At 48.2% G+C, this 20,407-nt stretch overlaps 1 protein-coding gene across 1 annotated transcript in view; it reads left to right on the forward strand.

Moving 5' to 3' along the window:
- Positions 1-20,407, forward strand: part of NAPRT (nicotinate phosphoribosyltransferase) — a gene marked incomplete at its 3' end in the record, with an annotated part of 61,925 nt that overhangs the window by 905 nt on the left and 40,613 nt on the right. Inside the window, exons 2-6 of the mRNA XM_089666634.1 lie at positions 2,242-2,369; positions 6,070-6,152; positions 12,617-12,747; positions 19,483-19,598; positions 19,671-19,867. Of these exons, the coding sequence (XP_089522760.1) occupies positions 2,242-2,369; positions 6,070-6,152; positions 12,617-12,747; positions 19,483-19,598; positions 19,671-19,867 (655 nt within the window). The remainder of the gene's footprint in view (positions 1-2,241; positions 2,370-6,069; positions 6,153-12,616; positions 12,748-19,482; positions 19,599-19,670; positions 19,868-20,407) is intronic.

A 20,407-nucleotide genomic window follows, 5' to 3' on the forward strand; every position in this document is an offset into this window, starting at 1 on the left:
CCCTCATCCATCTTCCCTCTCGATGACTCCTCCCTCATCCTTCTTCCCTCTCGATGACTCCTCCCTCATCCTTCTTCCCTGCCGGTGACTCCTCCCTCATCCGTCTTCCCAGCCGGTGACTCCTCCCTCATCCGTCTCTCCTCTCTGTGACTCCTCCCTCATCCGTCTCTCCTCTCTGTGACTCCTCCCTCATCCGTCTCCCCTCCCGGTGACTCCTCCCTCATCCATCTCCCCGCCCGGTGACTCCCCCCTCATCCATCTCCCCGCTCGGTGACTCCTCCCTCATCCATCTCCCCACCCTGCGACTCCTCCCTCATCCATCTCCCCACCCTGCGACTCCTCCCTCATCCATCTCCCCACCCTGCGACTCCTCCCTCATCCATCTCCCCACCCTGCGACTCCTCCCTCATCCATCTCCCCACCCTGCGACTCCTCCCTCATCCATCTCCTCACTTGGCGACTCTTCCCTCATCCATCTTCCCACCTGGTTACGCCTCCCTCATCTATCTTCCCACCTGGTTACTCCTCCCTCATCCATCTTTCCACCCATGACTGCTCCTTCATCCATCTTCCTACCCATGACGCCTTCATCCATCTACCGAACCGAAGACTCCTTCATCCATCTTCCCACCTGGCCATTCCTTCTTCATCCATCCTCCCTCATCCATCTTCCCACCCTGGGACTCGTCACTTGGTGACTCCTCTCTCATCCATATTTCCACCCGGTGACTCCTTCCTCATCCATCTTCTTTTCTCCACACTTTAACTCCTCCCACCTCCTTGATACACCTTCCCATCTCACCATCTGGTGACTTCTCCCTTTTTTCCCTTTCCTTTCTCCCACCTATTGACTCCTCCTACATTCCTCATCCACCTTCCCATCTCCCCACCTATTACCTCATAACTCTTCTTCATCTACTTTCCCTTTTCTTCACTTGGAGACTTCTCCTACTTCACTCTTCCACATTCCCATCTCCGTACCTGGAGACTCCATCCTCCCACCTCGTGACTCCTTCTTCATCTGTCTTGACATCTCCTCACCGGGTGACTCCTCCCTTAGCCACCTTCCTATCATTCCACCTGGTGACTCCTTCATCCATCCTCCCACCTGGTGACTTCTCCCTCATCTACTTCCCATCTCTCCACCTGGTGACTTCTCCCTACCTGGAAATACCCCCCCACCTCACTCATCCACCTTCTCATCTCCCGACCTGTTGACTACTGCCTCATGCACCTTCTCATCTCTCCACCTAGTGACTTCTCTCACCTCCGTCATTCACCTTCCCACGTTCCGACCTGGTGACTCCTTCCTCCTCCACCTTCTCATCTCTCCACCTAGTGACTTCTCTCACCTCCCTCATTCACTTTCCCACACAGTGTCTCCTTCCTTATGCACCTTCCCATTTTTTCACTGGGAGACTCCTCCCTCCAGACCAGTCCTCGTGCACACCTCGCCACCTATTCTTTCCACCTCTGTCAATCCTCTGCCTTACTTCACAAATGATGACTCCTCCATGTTTAGTCCGCCCTTCTAAACCGTGTGAATCTTCTCACCACCCTCTTTGCCCTGCCTGCTGCCACATCTGCTGATTCCTACCAATAGGTCCATTCCCCTGTCCACCTGGTGATCCCTCCCACTTTCCATCATCACCTGCTTGCCTTTCCACCTACCAGTAGTCTCTTCCCTCAGTTTCCCTCCCCACCTGGTGATCCTTTCTGCTTCTTCTCATTCTTCTGTCCTTCTGCACACCCCCTTTTCACCTCAGCTGACTCCTCCCACCTCTCTTTTACCCTGCCTCCATTTCCAACTTGTGACTCCTCCCTCGACTTTTTACCCTGCCCTCCTTTTAACGGATTAACTATTTTCACCTCTTTTACTTGCCTACATCCTCACTTGGTGATCTCTCCCATTTCTTTATTCCCTCCCCCCCCTATTGTCTGTCCTCCCCACCTTTCCCCTTCTCCATCACCCACCTTCTGTTGCTCTTCCATACATGTGGTATTCTGATGAGCATGTGCGGTTCTGATACAGGCATTGCTGACCTTCTCCTCCCCCCCCATCTTCCCAGGAAGTCTCTCGCTGGGGAAATTTCAGAATCACTGGCCTTCAACAACAGTCAACTTTACTTTTAGGTGGAATACCAGCTAAACAGCCCTAATTCTGATCCAACTCAACCAGCCATAGTAGTGTTGTAGGCGAGGCAGGAGATTTGTGCTGATTTCCTCTTCTCTTCCTTCCAGATACGAAGTACCTGCGCTCAGTGATGCCAAGGACGGTGGAGGAGGGGTTTTTCCATTATCTGGAGACTGTAGATGCGGCGGAGGTGACTGTGACCTCATTCCCGGAGGGATCGGTTGTATTTCCTAGAGTAGGTGTGGTTTGCATGAAGCTTCTGCATAAAGGAAATCAGGCACCATATCTGAAGGTTTTAGTCATGTGTAGGCCCTTTCTGAAGGTTTTAGTCATGTGTAGGCCCTTTCTGAAGGTTTTTAGTCCATGTGAAGCCGTATCTCACGGTTTTGGTCTACGCTGAAGCCGTAGCTCGCGGTTTTGGTCTACGCTGAAGCCGTAGCTCGCGGTTTTGGTCTACGCTGAAGCCCTAGCTCGCGGTTTTGGTCTACGCTGAAGCCGTATCTCACGGTTTTGGTCTACGCTGAAGCCGTAGCTCGCGGTTTTGGTCTACGCTGAAGCCGTAGCTCGCGGTTTTGGTCTACGCTGAAGCCGTAGCTCGCGGTTTGGGTCTACGCTGAAGCCGTAGCTCACGGTTTGGGTCTACGCTGAAGCTGTAGCTCGCGGTTTGGGTCTACGCTGAAGTTGTAGCTCGCGGTTTGGGTCTACGCTGAAGCCGTAGCTCGCGGTTTTGGTCTACGCTGAAGCCGTAGCTCGCGGTTTTGGTCTACGCTGAAGCCGTAGCTCGCGGTTTTGGTCTACGCTGAAGCCGGAGCTCGCGGTTTGGGTCTACGCTGAAGCCGGAGCTCGCGGTTTGGGTCTACGCTGAAGCCGTAGCTCGCGGTTTGGGTCTACGCTGAAGCCGTAGCTCGCGGTTTGGGTCTACGCTGAAGCCGTAGCTCGCGGTTTTGGTCTACGCTGAAGACGTAGCTCGCGGTTTGGGTCTACGCTGAAGCCGTAGCTCGCGGTTTGGGTCTACGCTGAAGCCGTAGCTCGCGGTTTGGGTCTACGCTGAAGCCGTAGCTCGCGGTTTGGGTCTACGCTGAAGCCGTAGCTCGCGGTTTGGGTCTACGCTGAAGCCGTAGCTCGCGGTTTGGGTCTACGCTGAAGCCGTAGCTCGCGGTTTTGGTCTACGCTGAAGACGTAGCTCGCGGTTTGGGTCTACGCTGAAGCCGTAGCTCGCGGTTTGGGTCTACGCTGAAGCCGTAGCTCGCGGTTTGGGTCTACGCTGAAGCCGTAGCTCGCGGTTTGGGTCTACGCTGAAGCCGTAGCTCGCGGTTTTGGTCTACGCTGAAGCCGTAGCTCGCGGTTTTGGTCTACGCTGAAGCCGTAGCTCGCGGTTCTGGTCTACGCTGAAGCCGGAGCTCGCGGTTCTGGTCTACGCTGAAGCCGGAGGTCGCGGTTCTGGTCTACGCTGAAGCCGGAGCTCGCGGTTCTGGTCTACGCTGAAGCCGGAGGTCGCGGTTCTGGTCTACGCTGAAGCCGGAGCTCGCGGTTCTGGTCTACGCTGAAGCCGGAGCTCGCGGTTCTGGTCTACGCTGAAGCCGGAGCTCGCGGTTCTGGTCTACGCTGAAGCCGGAGCTCGCGGTTTTGGTCTACGCTGAAGCCGTAGCTCGCGGTTTTGGTCTACGCTGAAGCCGTAGCTCGCGGTTTTGGTCTACGCTGAAGCCGTAGCTCGCGGTTTGGGTCTACGCTGAAGCCGTAGCTCGCGGTTTTGGTCTACGCTGAAGACGTAGCTCGCGGTTTGGGTCTACGCTGAAGCCGTAGCTCGCGGTTTGGGTCTACGCTGAAGCCGTAGCTCGCGGTTTGGGTCTACGCTGAAGCCGTAGCTCGCGGTTTGGGTCTACGCTGAAGCCGTAGCTCGCGGTTTTGGTCTACGCTGAAGCCGTAGCTCGCGGTTTTGGTCTACGCTGAAGCCGTAGCTCGCGGTTCTGGTCTACGCTGAAGCCGGAGCTCGCGGTTCTGGTCTACGCTGAAGCCGGAGGTCGCGGTTCTGGTCTACGCTGAAGCCGGAGCTCGCGGTTCTGGTCTACGCTGAAGCCGGAGGTCGCGGTTCTGGTCTACGCTGAAGCCGGAGCTCGCGGTTCTGGTCTACGCTGAAGCCGGAGCTCGCGGTTCTGGTCTACGCTGAAGCCGGAGCTCGCGGTTCTGGTCTACGCTGAAGCCGGAGCTCGCGGTTTTGGTCTACGCTGAAGCCGTAGCTCGCGGTTTTGGTCTACGCTGAAGCCGTAGCTCGCGGTTTTGGTCTACGCTGAAGCCGTAGCTCGCGGTTCTGGTCTACGCTGAAGCCGTAGCTCGCGGTTCTGGTCAAAATGTATTCTGCTACATGTCTTTGGTACTAAACAAAATCCCAACAAGTGAATATTGATTGGTTTGTGGGAAAGTTATATCATCTACAAACTATGGTATAGATACTGCAGTTTTTATTTTATTTTTTTTATACTAGTAATGGCGGTGATCAGAGACTTATAGTGGGACTGTGATAGTGTGGAGGGCAATATGACACTCACTGACACTGACATCACCAGTGACACTAATACAGTGATCAGTGATAATACTTATGCACTGTCACTGTACTAATGACACTGGCTGGGAAGGGGTTAAAGTGTTACTAAACCCCGGACCCCCGCATTCACTATATCCCCTCTCCCCGGACCCCGCATTCACTATATCCGCTCTCCCCGGACCCCGCATTCACTATATCCGCTCTCCCCGGACCCCGCATTCACTATATCCGCTCTCCCCGGACCCCGCATTCACTATATCCGCTCTCCCCGGACCCCGCATTCACTATATCCGCTCTCCCCGGACCCCGCATTCACTATATCCGCTCTCCCCGGACCCCGCATTCACTATATCCGCTCTCCCCGGACCCCGCATTCACTATATCCGCTCTCCCCGGACCCCGCATTCACTATATCCGCTCTCCCCGGACCCCGCATTCACTATATCCGCTCTCCCCGGACCCCGCATTCACTATATCCGCTCTCCCCGGACCCCGCATTCACTATATCCGCTCTCCCCGGACCCCGCATTCACTATATCCGCTCTCCCCGGACCCGGCATTCACTATATCCGGTCTCCCCGGACCCCGCATTCACTATATCCGCTTTCCCCGGACCCCGCATTCACTATATGTGGTCTCCCCGGACCCCGCATTCACTATATGTGGTCTCCCCGGACCCAGCATTCACTATATCTGCTCTCCCCGGACCTTGCATTCACTATATCTGGTCTCCCCGGACCCTGCATTCACTATATCCGCTCTCCCCGGACCCCGCATTCACTATATCCGCTCTCCCCGGACCCCGCATTCACTATATCCGCTCTCCCCGGACCCCGCATTCACTATATCTGGTCTCCCCGGACCCCGCATTCACTATATCTGGTCTCCCACAGTACACACAACATGGAAATGCAATTATTTTAGTAAATATAAACTGCTAAATATCTTTTCTCATCAGCAGTATATAGCAGTCTTGTGACTTCTATCAGTGTCCAGCAGAGCACTGGTTAAAGCTTGTAGGAGGCGTTTTCATTCTCCTCTCACTGTCCTATGAGACTGCAGGACCTCTGACCCTCTATTTGGACAGTGCTGATTGGCCCTGTGCTGATCACATGCACTCTGCCCAAGAAAGAGAAAAAACTCTAGCAGTAAGCACCAAACTGAGCATGTGCAGAGTGTCCCCATCGCTGTTTTCTATTAGGAGATGAAATGAGGAACATGGAAGAAGGGGAGGATCAGAGAAGACAGGATCAAACATCCTTTTTGCACAATGCAGAGGATTATACTGCGGGCGGGAGGTCTCTAAGTGTTTAATGGGTAACAGACCCCTTCCTCCTACATTCAGTAAACCAATCAATCCCTGTGTTTATGAAGACAATTTTGTATCTGACAGGAGCCATTGATGAAGGTGAGGGGTCCCCTCCTGGTGGTCCAGCTGCTGGAGACCACACTGCTGTGCTTGGTGAATTACGCCAGGTAGGTACCGTACAACCAACCCACGGAGAGACACATAACTGGGTGGTCACCACTAGGGATGCACCGAAATTTCAGTGTCCGAAACGTGACGAAAACACCCCTGAAATGAAAAAAAAAAACACTGATACAGGTGCCGGAAAAACCCCACCCCTTGCCGCTGCCCACCCCCTGTGGACGCTGCCGCCACCGGCCGCCGCTCGGTAGTTTAGATGAGAAACCATCAATCCATGGGCATAGAGATGAGTGAAGGAAAGATGGCCGCCACTCATCTCTATGCCCTTGGAGGACCGGAGCGATGTCACTTCCTGTTCCGGCCACTTTTTTTTTTTCTTTTTTTAAAGCACTGGATCAATGCTTTTTTTTTTTTTTTTTGATCCAACGCTTTACATTGCAGAGGAGAGATGTGGGGTCTTATTGGCCCCTGATGTCTCCATGAAGAGGACCTGTCACTAATTATGTCTTATTGACCCCATAACTCTCCATAAAGAGGACCCGTCACTAATTATGTCTTCTTGACCCCATATCTCTCCATAAAGAGGACCTGTCACTAATTATGTCTTATTGACCCCATAACTCTCCATAAAGAGGACCTGTCACTAATTATGTCTCATTGACCCCCCCACACCTCTCCATAAAGAGGACCTGTCACTAATTACTTCTTATTGACCCCACATCTCTCCATGAAGAGGACCTGTCACTAATTATGTCTTATTGACACCATATCTCTCCATAAAGAGGACCTGTCACTAATTATGTCTTATTGACCCCATATCTCTCCATGAAGAGGACCTGTCACTAATTATGTCTTATTGACACCATATCTCTCCATAAAGAGGACCTGTCACTAATTATGTCTTATTGACCCCATAACTCTCCATAAAGAGGACCTGTCACTAATTATGTCTTAGTGACCCCATATCTCTCCATAAAGAGGACCTGTCACTAATTATGTCTCATTGACCCCCCACACCTCTCCATAAAGAGGACCTGTCACTAATTATGTCTTATGGATCCCATATCTCTCCATAAAGAGGACCTGTCACTAATTATGTCTTATGGATCCCATATCTCTCCATAAAGAGGACCTGTCACTAATTATGTCTCACTGACCCCATATCTCTCCATAAAGAGGACCCGTCACTAATTATGTCTTCTTGACCCCATATCTCTCCATAAAGAGGACCCGTCACTAATTATGTCTTCTTGACCCCATATCTCTCCATAAAGAGGACCCATCACTAATTATGTCTTATTGACCCCATATCTCTCCATAAAGAGGACCCATCACTAATTATGTCTTCTTGACCCCATATCTCTCCATAAAGAGGACCCGTAACTAATTATGTCTTAGTGACCCCATATCTCTCCATAAAGAGCACCTGTCACTAATTATGTCTTATTGACCCCATATCTCTCCATAAAGAGGACCTGTCACTAATTATGTCTCATTGACCCCCCACAACTCTCCATAAAGAGGACCTGTCACTAATTATGTCTTATGGATCCCATATCTCTCCATAAAGAGGACCTGTCACTAATTATGTCTTAGTGACTCCATATCTCTCCATAAAGAGGACCTGTCACTAATTATGTCTCACTGACCCCATATCTCTCCATAAAGAGGACCCGTCACTAATTATGTCTTCTTGACCCCATATCTCTCCATAAAGAGGACCCGTCACTAATTATGTCTTATTGACCCCATATCTCTCCATAAAGAGGACCCGTCACTAATTATGTCTTCTTGACCCCATATCTGTCCATAAAGAGGACCTGTCACTAATTATTTCTCACTGACCCCATATCTCTCCATAAAGAGGACCCGTCACTAATTATGTCTCACTGACCCCCATATCTCTCCATAAAGAGGACCTGTCACTAATTATGTTTTATTGACCCCATATCTCTCCATAAAGAGGACCTGTCACTAATTATGTCTTATTGATCCCATATCTCTCCATAAAGAGGACCTGTCACTAATTATGTCTTAGTGACCCCATATCTCTCCATAAAGAGGACCTGTCACTAATTATGTCTCACTGACCCCATATCTCTCCATAAAGAGGACCCGTCCCTAATTATGTCTTCTTGACCCCATACCTCTCCATAAAGAGGACCCGTCACTAATTATGTCTTATTGACTCCCCATATCTCTCCACAAAGAGGACCTGTCACTAATTGTGTCTTATTGACCCCATATCTCTCCATAAAGAGGACCCGTCACTAATTATGTCTTCTTGACCCCATATCTCTCCATAAAGAGGACCCTCACACCAGACCTCCTCTGTAACTTCATACTGCCAACACTGTAGAAATTTTTAAAGCATCACCCATGGAGATTTCTAAGTACCGCAATTTCACACCATTCCACGATCGTGCACAATTTGAAAGCGTATCTATGTACTCGATGTAACATCCTCTTTCATATTTTGCAGAAAAATTGGGGTATACATATATATATTTTTTTTAATCAAAGCGTATTTTTTTCCAAAAGATATATATTCATTTTTAAAAACTGTGCATTTCGGTCATTTTGAATTTTCAGTTTCGGCACCAGAATTTTCATTTCGGTGCACCACTAGTTTGCTGTCCTGGGTCTGCATTTCCTCTGAGCATTTCAGATGCCTTCCCAACACCCAAGAGCATACCCGTACATAAAAGGGAAAATATAACAGTTTCCAGTTTAATTTGTTTTTAAAGTGTATGTAAAAGCAAAACTTTGGTGAGGTTTTAGAACCCCTGTGATGTATTTATTATCCCACTGGGCAATAAAGAAAAAAAAAAAAGCGGACTTTCACCCTAAAGGACATGTTGTGTTGCCCTGCCTCTTTCCACCCTTCTCCCCCCCATACAAATAGAATTTTTTTTATCAAGTGATTTATTTGTAATGCAAGGCAGCACTTCCACAGTTCTTGCCTAGGCAAGAATGTCTCCCCAAGAGAACACTACAGCACATCTGTGCATAGGCTGGTTTCCCTGGTCCTCTGCAAATGCAGGGGGTTTCTTGCACTTGTGCAAATAATTTTTCCAGGGAGGTATGAAACCTTCCCTTTTATTTTGAGTGCGCAGAAAATCACCTACGGGTGTTTGCCCCTTTTCTTGTGGTTTTTTTTTTGTCACACTTAAATGATTCAGGTCATCAAAAAAATATGGTATTCTACACAAAGATAACCCGAGTAAATACAAAATGCAGTTTTCAAATTATTTCATTTATTGAGGGGAAAAAAGCTGTCCAAACCTGTCTGGCCCTACGTGATTAAGTTACCGCCTCCCTCCCTTGCTAAATCATGAATGAACTGTGAATTAACCACATTTTTTGGAAAGCTTAAATTTCACTTGCCACATCCAGGTCTGATTACTGCCAGACCTGTTGAATCAAGAAATCACTTAAAGTGGAGTTCAACCTGAAAAAAAATAAAATAAAAGTCAGCAGCTACAAAAACTGTAGCTGCTGACTTTTAAAATACAGACTCTTACCTGTCCCTTGGTCCAGCAGTGTCTTCCCCACCGCTGGTTTCACCGGCCGTCTTCTCTCCCTGGCGCTGGCATCTTCAGTGTGGGCACCCGGCTGTGACAGCTTGCGGCTTCACAGCCGGGTGCCCACTGTGCATGCGCGAGAAGCGATGCGCTTTGTGAATGGCCCCATAGTCTTCTGGGACCTGTCATGTGTCCCAGAAGACTATGGGGAGGGAGGGGGTTAGGACAACTTCCGCTTCCAAACGCCTAGGTGATCGCAGTGGAAGTGGGAGCGGGTACCTGTCAAATGCGGATATCCACTCCCCAAAGGTGCCAATCCTTAATGAGGAGTGGGGGACAAAGGCTTAAAGCGGAACTTCCCCTTTTGGGTGGAGCTCCGCTTTAAATAAAACTTTACTGCAACACCTATACTGTGATATTGTGTAGCTTTTCACTGTTCTACTTTTTTTTTGTTGTAACTATATTTTTACAAACCAAATAATGTATTATGGAAAAAAAGAAATCACTTAAATAGAAGCTGTCTGACAAAGTGAAGCACTCTAAAAGATCCAAAAAAAACCCCACTGACACTGTACTAATGGCACTAGGCAGGAAGGGGTTAACATGAGGGGCGAGCAAAGGGTTAACTGTGTGCTGGGCGTGTTTTACTTGGGGGCGGGGTCTGTGTGCTTCACTGTAATCGCACTGCTCTGGATGGCTGTGCAGTATGCCTGAGCTGACAGGAGAACTGTTAGTAAACAAAACAGTCCTCCCTGTCGGAGATCCTTGGAAATCACTGGGAGCCGGCGAGTAATTGTCATATAATAGTGCCGCGCATATATCTCTATAACTTCATATATGAATTAAAGCATCCAGACCGTGTGATTATGCAACAATGGTGAATACACTGAATACCGAGCAATTACCTGCCGGGCATAGTGATTGACAGCTGCGGCTGCGAATGGCGGCGCGGGTAGGGTGCTTGCGCATGCCCCCTACCTGGAGATGCAAAATCACATATATAGTCGTGATTTTGCGCACCTGTGCCGCCCTGTAGCTGGATTTTTGATATAGGGCAGTCGGGAAGCTGTTAAAGTCCCTCTGAGGCTCGGTTCACACGTCTGCGAACTGAAAGTTGCTTGACGTACGGTGCGACTTTGCCCGGTGACTTCCTGGTGACTTGCTACCGACTTGATGCGGCATAGAATACAAAGCTTCCTGTGAATGGCTGAGCGGCCCTCAGTCCGATTCTATTTTGTCCTGGGGGAGTGACACAGAAAAGCCCCACCTCTTTGCCAGAACACAGCGCTGTATACTGTACGGAGCTGAGGCTCCATACAGTTACTAATGCCAAGCAAGTACACCGGTCAGTGCAGTACATTGTTTGGGCCACCCTGGTCCAAATGAACTATTTAAGGCAGGGGTAGGCAACCTGAGAGCCGCAGGACTACAAGTTCCATCATGCCTCTGCAAGTAATAGCTGTAACTGTCAGTTTTTTAATCTTTGCAATGCCTCATGGGAAATGTAGTTCCACAACAGCTAGAGAGCCGCAGATTGCCTACTCCTGATTTAACCGCTTCCAGTCCGGACGCTTTCCCCCCCTTCCAGTCCGGACACTTTCCCCCCCCTTCCAGTCCGGACGCTTTCACCCCCCTTCCAGTCCGGACGCTTTCACCCCCCTTCCAGTCCGGACACTTTCACCCCCCTTCCAGTCCGGACACTTTCACCCCCCTTCCAGTCCGGACACTTTCACCCCCCTTCCAGTCCGGACACTTTCAGCCCCTTCCAGTCCGGACACTTTCAGCCCCTTCCAGTCCGGACACTTTCAGCCCCTTCCAGTCCGGACACTTTCAGCCCCTTCCAGTCCGGACACTTTCACCCCCCTTCCAGTCCGGACACTTTCCCACCCCCCTTCCAGTCCGGACACTTTCCCACCCCCCTTCCAGTCCGGACACTTTCACCCCCCTTCCAGTCCGGACACTTTCACCCCCCTTCCAGTCCGGACGCTTTCACCCCCCTTCCAGTCCGGACGCTTTCACCCCCCTTCCAGTCCGGACGCTTTCACCCCCTTCCAGTCCGGACGCTTTCACCCCCTTCCAGTCCGGACACTTTCACCCCCTTCCAGTCCGGACGCTTTCCCCCCCTTCCAGTCCGGACACTTTCACCCCCCCTTCCTGTCCAGGGCAATTTTCAGCTTTCAGCGCTATCACACTTTGACAATTGCGCGGTCATGCAACACTGTACCCATATGAATTTTTTTGAGACAGATAAAGCTTTATTTTGGTGGTATTTATTCACCGCTGGGATTCTTATTTTTTTTGCTATGTAAATGAAAACGTCCAAAAATTTTGAAAAAAAGTGTTTTTCTTATAAAATTTTGCAAATAAATAATCTTTCATCATAAATCTTGGCCGAAATGTATTCCGCTATCTTTTTAGTAAAAAAAAAAAAATAAGCCAAATTAGTTTATAACCAAAAATTATAATTTTTAAACATTTTTTTTTTTAAATTTTTATTTTATTTTTTTATATTATTTATTTATTTATTTTTTTTTTTTACATACTGTCACCCTAGCAGTACAGTGTCACCATACAGAGGTCCCGTCCGACGATTGGTGTTTGACTGTGTCCGGAGGACACAGCGAGCACCGGATCGCGGTGCTGCGCGCTCCCAGGGAGCGCACACAGCTAGAAATGGCAGGTGCCGTTTATGAACGGCAACCCGCCCCTGGAGTGCCACCGTCCTGCTGTTTATAAACAGCAGGCGGACGGCAAGTGGTTAAGGGGACATCAAACATGGAGATCAGCTGTCATGTGCATTATGTCTAGGCCCCCCAGCATTACCAAAACTGCAACTAACCCTTCTGTGTGCTGCCACCCACCAACGCATGCATGTTGCGGTAAGGTGACGCAGATCTAACACGCTAGCTTTACTCTGCGAGAACGTATGATGTTGTTTTTTCTTTTCTCTCTTTTTTTTTTTTTAACACTTTGCTGTGTTATTTTAGCCTTGTTGCCACAAACGCTGCTCGCTTCCGCTTGGCTGTCGGCCCTGAAAAAAGGTTGCTGGAAATGGGTCTTCGGAGGGCGCAGGGACCAGACGGAGGGTTGTCCGCCTCGAAGTATTCCTACGTGGGAGGTGGGCCTCGCTGAAAGATTGTCCTGTGCAAGCTTTAAAGCCCAATTCCATAAAAAAAAAAAAAAATCAAAACCGTTGCAGTGGGGTCCAGCACACTGCAAGGGTGAAATGCTCTTTGTCTGGGGTGGGGGTGGGGGGGGGGTTACAGAAGAGGCTGCATTACTTACCTGACAACCCACTCTAGTGCTCTCTACCTGTCCTTTAGCCCTTTCGCTGCCAGAGCCATTTCTGTGATTTTTGCACACATGTTCAAAATAATAATTTTAGGCCTGAAAATAATATATTTTCTGAAAGCAGACACTCTAGAGCAGGGGTCTCCAAACTATGGCCATCCGGCTGTTGAAGTACTACAACTCCCATCATGCCTCTGGAAGTCTTGCCTATGGCTGTCTTGCAAGGCCTCATGAGACTTGCAGTTCCTCAACACCTGGAGGGCCATAGTTTGGAGACCCCCCCGCTCTAGAGAATAAAATAGCGGTAGTTATTATTATTATTATTATTATTATACAGTATTTATAAAGCACCAACAGTTCGCTCAGCGCTGTACATTACAATGGGGGACAGAACATGTGACAGAACAATACCAATACAATGCAAAACATGAGGGGATCGAGGGCCCTGCTCCTTGGAGCTTACAATCTAGGAGGGAGGGGATGGTGGCACAGGAGGAGATACCGTATATACTCGAGTATAAGCCGACCCGAATATAAGCCGAGGTACCTAATTTTACCACAAAAAACTGGGAAAAACTATTGACTCGAGTATAAGCCGAGGGGGGAGGAATAGTGCCCCATCGTTGGTGTCAGTGGGGGGAGGAATAGTGCCCCATCGTTGGTGTCAGTGGGGGGAGGAATAGTGCCCCATCGTTGGTGTCAGTGGGGGGAGGAATAGTGCCCCATCGTTGGTGTCAGTGGGGGGAGGAATAGTGCCCCATCGTTGGTGTCAGTGGGGGGAGGAATGGTGCCCCATCGTTGGTGTCAGTGTGGGAGGAATAGTGCCCCATCGTTGGTGTCAGTGGGAGGAATAGTGCCCCATCATTGGTGTCAGTGGGGGGAGGAATAGTGCCCCATCGTTGGTGTCAGTGGGGGGAGGAATAGTGCCCCATCGTTGGTGTCAGTGGGAGGAATAGTGCCCCATCGTTGGTGTCAGTGTGGAAGGAAAAGTGCCCCATCGTTGGTGTCAGTGGGAGGAATAGTGCCCCATCATTGGTGTCAGTGTGGGAGGAATAGTGCCCCATCGTTGGTGTCAGTGGGGGGAGGAATAGTGCCCCATCGTTGGTGACCCCTGCTCCAGCCTGGGCTCGCTCGCTCCCTCCCTCTCCCATGGTACACACTTACCGGTCAGATGTCTTCCTTCTCCGGCCGCTCTCCTCCTCTTCACTCGCTCCATCTTCGCGGTGGCGCTCGGCTCCTGCTCTCCAAGCTCCACCTCCTCGCCGGTGATTGGCCGCCGGAACTGTAGCTCAGGAGAGGCACACAGGCGCCCAATCACCAGCGAGGAGGTGGAGCTTGGAGAGCAGGAGCCGAGCGGCACCGCGAAGATGGAGCGAGTGAAGAGGAGGAGAGCGGCCGGAGAAGGAAGACATCTGACCGGTAAGTGTTTACCATGGGAGAGGGAGGGAGCGGCGAGGATTGATCCCGGGAGTGTGTCCAGATGACAGGGACGGCATGTCATCTGCAGACTTTGACTTGAGTATAAGCCGAGGGGGCCTTTTTTCAGCACAAAAAATGTGCTGAAAAACTCGGCTTATACTCGAGTATATACGGTAGCTGTGGGGGATGGAATGGTAGGAAGAGTGGAGGAGATCGGCAATTAGCTGAGGGTGGGGTAAGCTTGAAAATAATAATTATGTATTGTAATGTAGTTACAATTTTTTATGAAACCCAATATTACTGAAAAGGTAAAAAACACACTAAAGTTAAATTTAGGATAAACAAAGCAATGGATTACCCTTTCTTTTTTTGTAAAATATAAAAGTCAAGGTTGCACCGCGTAAATAGCTACCCAACATGTCAAACCTCACGTGCGCCTGTGAAATGGTGACAAACTTCAGTACCCTATATTTTCTATAGGAGACGCTTGTAAAAGCATGCATCGCAATTGGCGTTTTAATTTGTAGGCGCCCCCGACGCGTGTGTTTTACATTTGTATGTGCTTATATATGTGGGGGGAGGGGGGGTGCTTTTATTTATATATATATATATATGTGGGGGGGCTCAAAAGTTTTTTGAGGGGAGGGGGCTTGTGCTTCAGTGTAACCTTTTTACAATTTAATTTTTTTTTTTTTCATCACAGAGGACAAAAATTGCCCTAAGTGATGCTTCTTTGGTGATATGTTCTCTTTACTGAGACATCCGGGGTCTAAAAGACTGTGCAGGTCTCCTATGGGTTCCACTGAATGGATGGTGCTGACCAATCAGATGCTGTAGAAGAGGAGAGAAAGCCGCAGGGATTTCAAATCCCCAGACCTGTGAACCAGCTTCTCTCTCCTCTCCATCAGTACGGGCTAGGCGGCATCTGATTTTTCATTACCGTCCATGAGAAGGTGCTGACCAATCAAAAGCCCTCTAACCCGAACTGTCATTCCTGTAAGGAGAGGAGAGAAAGCGGTTGGGATTTCAAATCCCCAGACCTGTGAGCCAGCTTTCTCTCCTCTCGCTGCAGCGATGTCAGTACAGGCTAGACGGCATCTAATTTGTCATTACCGTCCATGAGACGGTGCTGACCAATCAAAAGCCCTCTAACCCGATCTGTCATTTCTGCAAGGAGAGGAGAGAAAGCGGCAGGGATTTCAAATCCACGCCTCTTTCTCTCCTCTCCTTCTGCTGAGAATATGGAGCATCTTCCTCCATCGTATACACCCCCACATGCTCACTCTCCACTGCGGGAAACCTTCCTGCACCGCTCCTGTGTGAACTCAGGCTATGACAGGCCCGGGTTCAGACAGGAGCAGTGGGGAAACCGCATGCGATTTTGGACAGGAATCACATTCCTGTTCAAATCGCATGCTATTCTTTGCGGTGCAATTTGCATACGTTGTGTATTGACGCAAATCGAACTGCAAAGTATAAAAAAAAAGCACTGATACTGTACTAATGACACTGGGCAGGAAGGGGTTAATGTGAGGGGCGATCAAAGGGTTACCTATGTGCTGGGAGTGTTTTACTAGGGGAGGGGGTGTGTGCTTCACTGTAAGCACACTGATCAGGATGACTGTACTGTGCAGTGTGCTCAAGCTGACAGGGAGAAAGATTGTTTGTAAACAAAACAATCGGAGATGCTTGGTAATTACCAGGCGCTGGCGGGTGATTACCGGCCAGGACCCGGTGATTGACATCCACGGACGCGAATGACGGCGCAGGTAAGGTGTGCCCACTGCTGGAGCACGCCCCCTACCCGGAAATGCAGAATGACGTATATATATGTGATCCTGCACACAGGCGCCGCCCTGGAGCAGTATATCTGCTATAGGGCGGTCCTTAAGGGGTTAAAATATCAATTTTAGAATGACTGTTAAAGTGTATGTTGGGGCAAAACATAAAAAAAAAAAAGTCAGTACATTCACATTTCCACAAGTTTTATCCCTTTGTACATATTACCGACACAAGAATATCTGTTGATCTACCAAAAATCCAGTGAGTTCTGCACTTCCTGTTACAAAAAGAGCTTCTGCTAGAAATTCAGCGAGCTAATAAAGGGGAACTCAATCAATATTGACCATTTTAAATCCTTACAGTGGGGAAAATAATTATTTGATCCCTTGCAGATTTTGTAAGTTTGCCCACTTGAAGGGTCTATAATTTCTATTATAGGTGTATTTTGACAGATATATGATCTGATAGAGACAGAATATCAACCAAAAATCCAGAAAAAATGCACGATACAAATGTTATAAACTGAGTCGCAGTTCAGTGAGTAAAATAAGTATTTGATCCCCTTCCAACCAACAATGATTCTGGCTCCCACAGACTGCTCATGTGGTGCACAGATCAGTCCTGTCAATTTAGGATGGTGTTGCTAACGACAACTCATTATGCCTACAAAAGGCACCTGTCCCCAAATTCTCCTTCATCCATTCACCATCATGGACAAAAGGCTGTCAAAGGACGTCAGGGACAAGATTGTAGACCTACACAAGGCTGGAACGGGCTAGAAGTCCATCAGCAAGAAGCTTGGTGAGGAGACAACTGTTGGAGCGATTATTCGCAAATAAAAGAAATACAAAATAACCAACAATTGCCCTCGGTCTGGAGCTCCATTCAGGATTTTGCCTCATGGGGTAAGGATGATCATAAGAAAGGTGAGGGATCCTCCCAAACCTACACAGGAGAAGCTTGTGAATGATCTCAAAAAAGTTGGGACCAGTCAGCAATAAACCATTTGTAACACAATACGCCCCTATGGATTGAAATCTTGCAGCGCCCATTAGGTCTCCCTCCTCAAGAAGGCACATACAGTTGTGTTCAAAATAATAGCAGTCAGACATCACTAACCGGATCATTCACTGTTTTTGGTAGAAATGACATTTCTACATGGCAGATAATTTCCTAGCAGGTGTAGTAGAGTCATAGAAATCCAACAGACCCGACAGTCATGACATGCATGCTGCTGATTCTGTGTCATTGAATCAATCATTGAAAGGGGCGTGTTCACAATAATAGCAGTGTGGAGTTCTATTAGTGAGGTCATTCATTCTTTGAAAAACAGGTGGCAATGATTGCCCTTATTTAAGGAAGGAAGGCAGCAAATGTTGGACATGCTGGTTACAGTGCATTTCTCTCTGAAATTCTGAGGAAAATGGGTCGTTCCAGACATTGTTCAGAAGAACAGCGTACCTTGATTAAAAAGTTGATTGGAGAGGGGAAAACATATAAAGAAGTGCAGAAAATGATCGGCTGCTCAGCTAAAATGATGGCAAATGCTTTAAAATGGCAACTAAAACCTGAAAGACGTGGAAGAAAGCGAAAAACTACCATTGGAATGGATAGAAGAATAGCCAAAATGGGGCGGACTCAGCCAACAATCAGCTCCAGGAAGATGAAGGAAGGTGTGACGTTCCCTGTGAGGACTGTTACAATTAGAAGACGCCGATGTGAAGCCAAGCTATCTGCAAGAAGTCCCCGCAAAGTCCCACTGTTGGGAAAAGACGTGTGCTGAAGAGGTTACAATCTGCCAAAGAGCACATTGACCGGCCTAAAGAGAAATGGCGCAACATTTTGTGGACTGATGGAAGTAAGATTGTTCTTTTTGGGTCTAGTGGGCGGAGACAGTTTGTCAGACGACCCCCAAACACTGAATTCAAGCCACAGTACACTGTGAAGACAGTGAAGCATGGTGGTGCAAGCATCATGATATGGGGATGTTTCTCATACTACGGTGTTGGGCCTATTTATCGCATACCAGGGATCATGGATCAGTTTGAATAAATCAGAATACTTGAAGAGGTCATGCTGCCTTATGCTGAAGAGGAAATGCCCTTGAAATAGGTGTTCCAACAAGACAACGACCCCAAACACACCAGTAAACGTGCAACATCTTGGTTCCAGACCAACAAGATGGACGTTATGGAGTGGCCAGCCCAATCCCCGGATCTTCATCCAATAGAAAACTTGGGTGACATCAAAAATGCCGTTTCTGAGGCAAAACCAAGAAATAGAGAAGAACTGTGGAATGTGGTCCAATCATCCTGGGCTGGAATACCTGATCACAGGGGCCAGAAGTTGGGTGACTCCATGCAACACAGATGTACAGCAGTTCTCAGAAACAGTGCGACTACAACCAAATATTCATGAAGTCATTCAAAGGAAAGCAAAATCTTCAAACATTTCTCAGTTTATATAGTGAATGTTTGAGTTTGTAAAGAAGAATACAAACACTGCCATTTTTTTTGAACCGTCTAATATTCACTTTTCTTCAATTTTTTTCATGGAACAACACAAATTTGATGTATTTTTCTTCATGTTTTGATTTGGAATAGAATGTGTCGTGTTCCCAATGCATTTGTGTGGATGGAAATAAAAGCTATTAGAAGGATTTTCAGCTTTATTCACTTTTTTCAACACACTGCTATTATTTTGAACTCAACTGTATATAGGAATGTCTGAAGTTTGGCAATGAACATCTGAAGGATTGGGGGAAAGTTCTGTGGTCCATTGAGACCAGAATTGAGCTCTTTGGCAATAACTTGACTCACCGAAGAAAAATGCTGACCATGACCCTAAGATCAAGCACGGAGGTGGAAACATTATGCTTTGGGGCTTTTTCTCTCCTAAAGGTACAGGCCGACTTTGCCGCAGTGACGGGCCAATGGACGGGGCCATGTATTGTAAAATCTTGGACGAGAACCTTCTTCCCTTAGCCAGAACACTGAAGATGGGTCGTGGATGGGTCTTAGAAGCACGTTAAGGTTGTCAGAACTTTGGCTCCGAGAAAATAATCAGTATATAATTTATGATCTGGAATTAAGGAGATTCCCTACTAATTTTAATAAATCAACTGATAATCAGAGTTCTTTATTTGTGCTAATTTGAAGACAAAATAAAAAAAGCAATAATATGTAAAAATATATATTTATTAATAATAAAATCAGTGCAAAATGGTATTGAAATGAGACAAGTACACACTATAGAGGGATATGCTTTGTTCATATTTCATGTATGAGGTTTATAACTACTTTAATTGAGATCCACATTCCATGTTACCCCTTTCTGATCTTCCGTGTCCCTCACTCTCCAGGCTTTGATTGCACCAGCAATGTCTTGGCAGGAAAGAGATTCGGCATCCCCGTGGCCGGTACCGTGGCTCACTCTTACGTGACGTCTTTCTCCTCTATAGATGAAGTACAGCGCACGGTAAACGCTTATTCTTTCTTCTATATTGTTATGTGGTTGGCCTTTTCTGCTGACACTTTTCTTTTTTTCAAGGCTCTGCAGCCAGCAGGCGGCCAGGGAAAGGAGGTGGACTTCCTTGAGCTCTCTCGGACGTGTTTGGAGAAAGTGTGCCAGCTCTTGAAGAGGCCTCCGCACAGCACAAACACAGGCGAACTGGCGGCTTTCATATCCTACGCCATCGCTTTCCCTCTAAGCTTCCTAGTAGTGGTGGATACCTACAGTGTCATGATGTAAGAGGTGAATGGGACGCAGGCCTTGCACAGTTTATGTCTTGCTGTACTCCAGTACAACGGTCCCCCCCCACAGTCACACACTATTATACATTTATACAGCTCTAACATATACCACAGCGCTGTACAGAGATCACGGAGCCAGTCCTATTGGTCTCTGCACCAGAGGAGCTTACACTCTAATGCCCCCTCCCCCACAGTCACACACTAGTCTTATACCTTTATACAGCTCTAACATATACCACAGCGCTGTACAGAGATCACGGAGCCAGTCCTATTGGTCTCTGCACCAGAGGAGCTTACACTCTAATGCCCCCTCCCCCACAGTCACACACTATTATTATACATTTATATAGCTCTAACATACACCGCAGTGCTGTACAGAGAACACTGAGCTAGTCCCATCAGTCTCTGTACCAGAGGAGCTTACACTCTAATGTCCCCTCCCCCACAGTCCCATCAGTCTCTGTACTAGAGCATACACTCTAATGTCCCCTCCCCCACAGTCCCATCGGTCTCTGTACCAGGGGAGCTTACACT

Source organism: Staurois parvus, unplaced genomic scaffold (assembly GCF_062004578.1).
Source record: "Staurois parvus isolate SC_StPar_1 unplaced genomic scaffold, SC_StPar_1.0 ptg002756l, whole genome shotgun sequence".
In the NCBI taxonomy this organism is placed as follows: Eukaryota; Metazoa; Chordata; class Amphibia; order Anura; family Ranidae; genus Staurois; species Staurois parvus.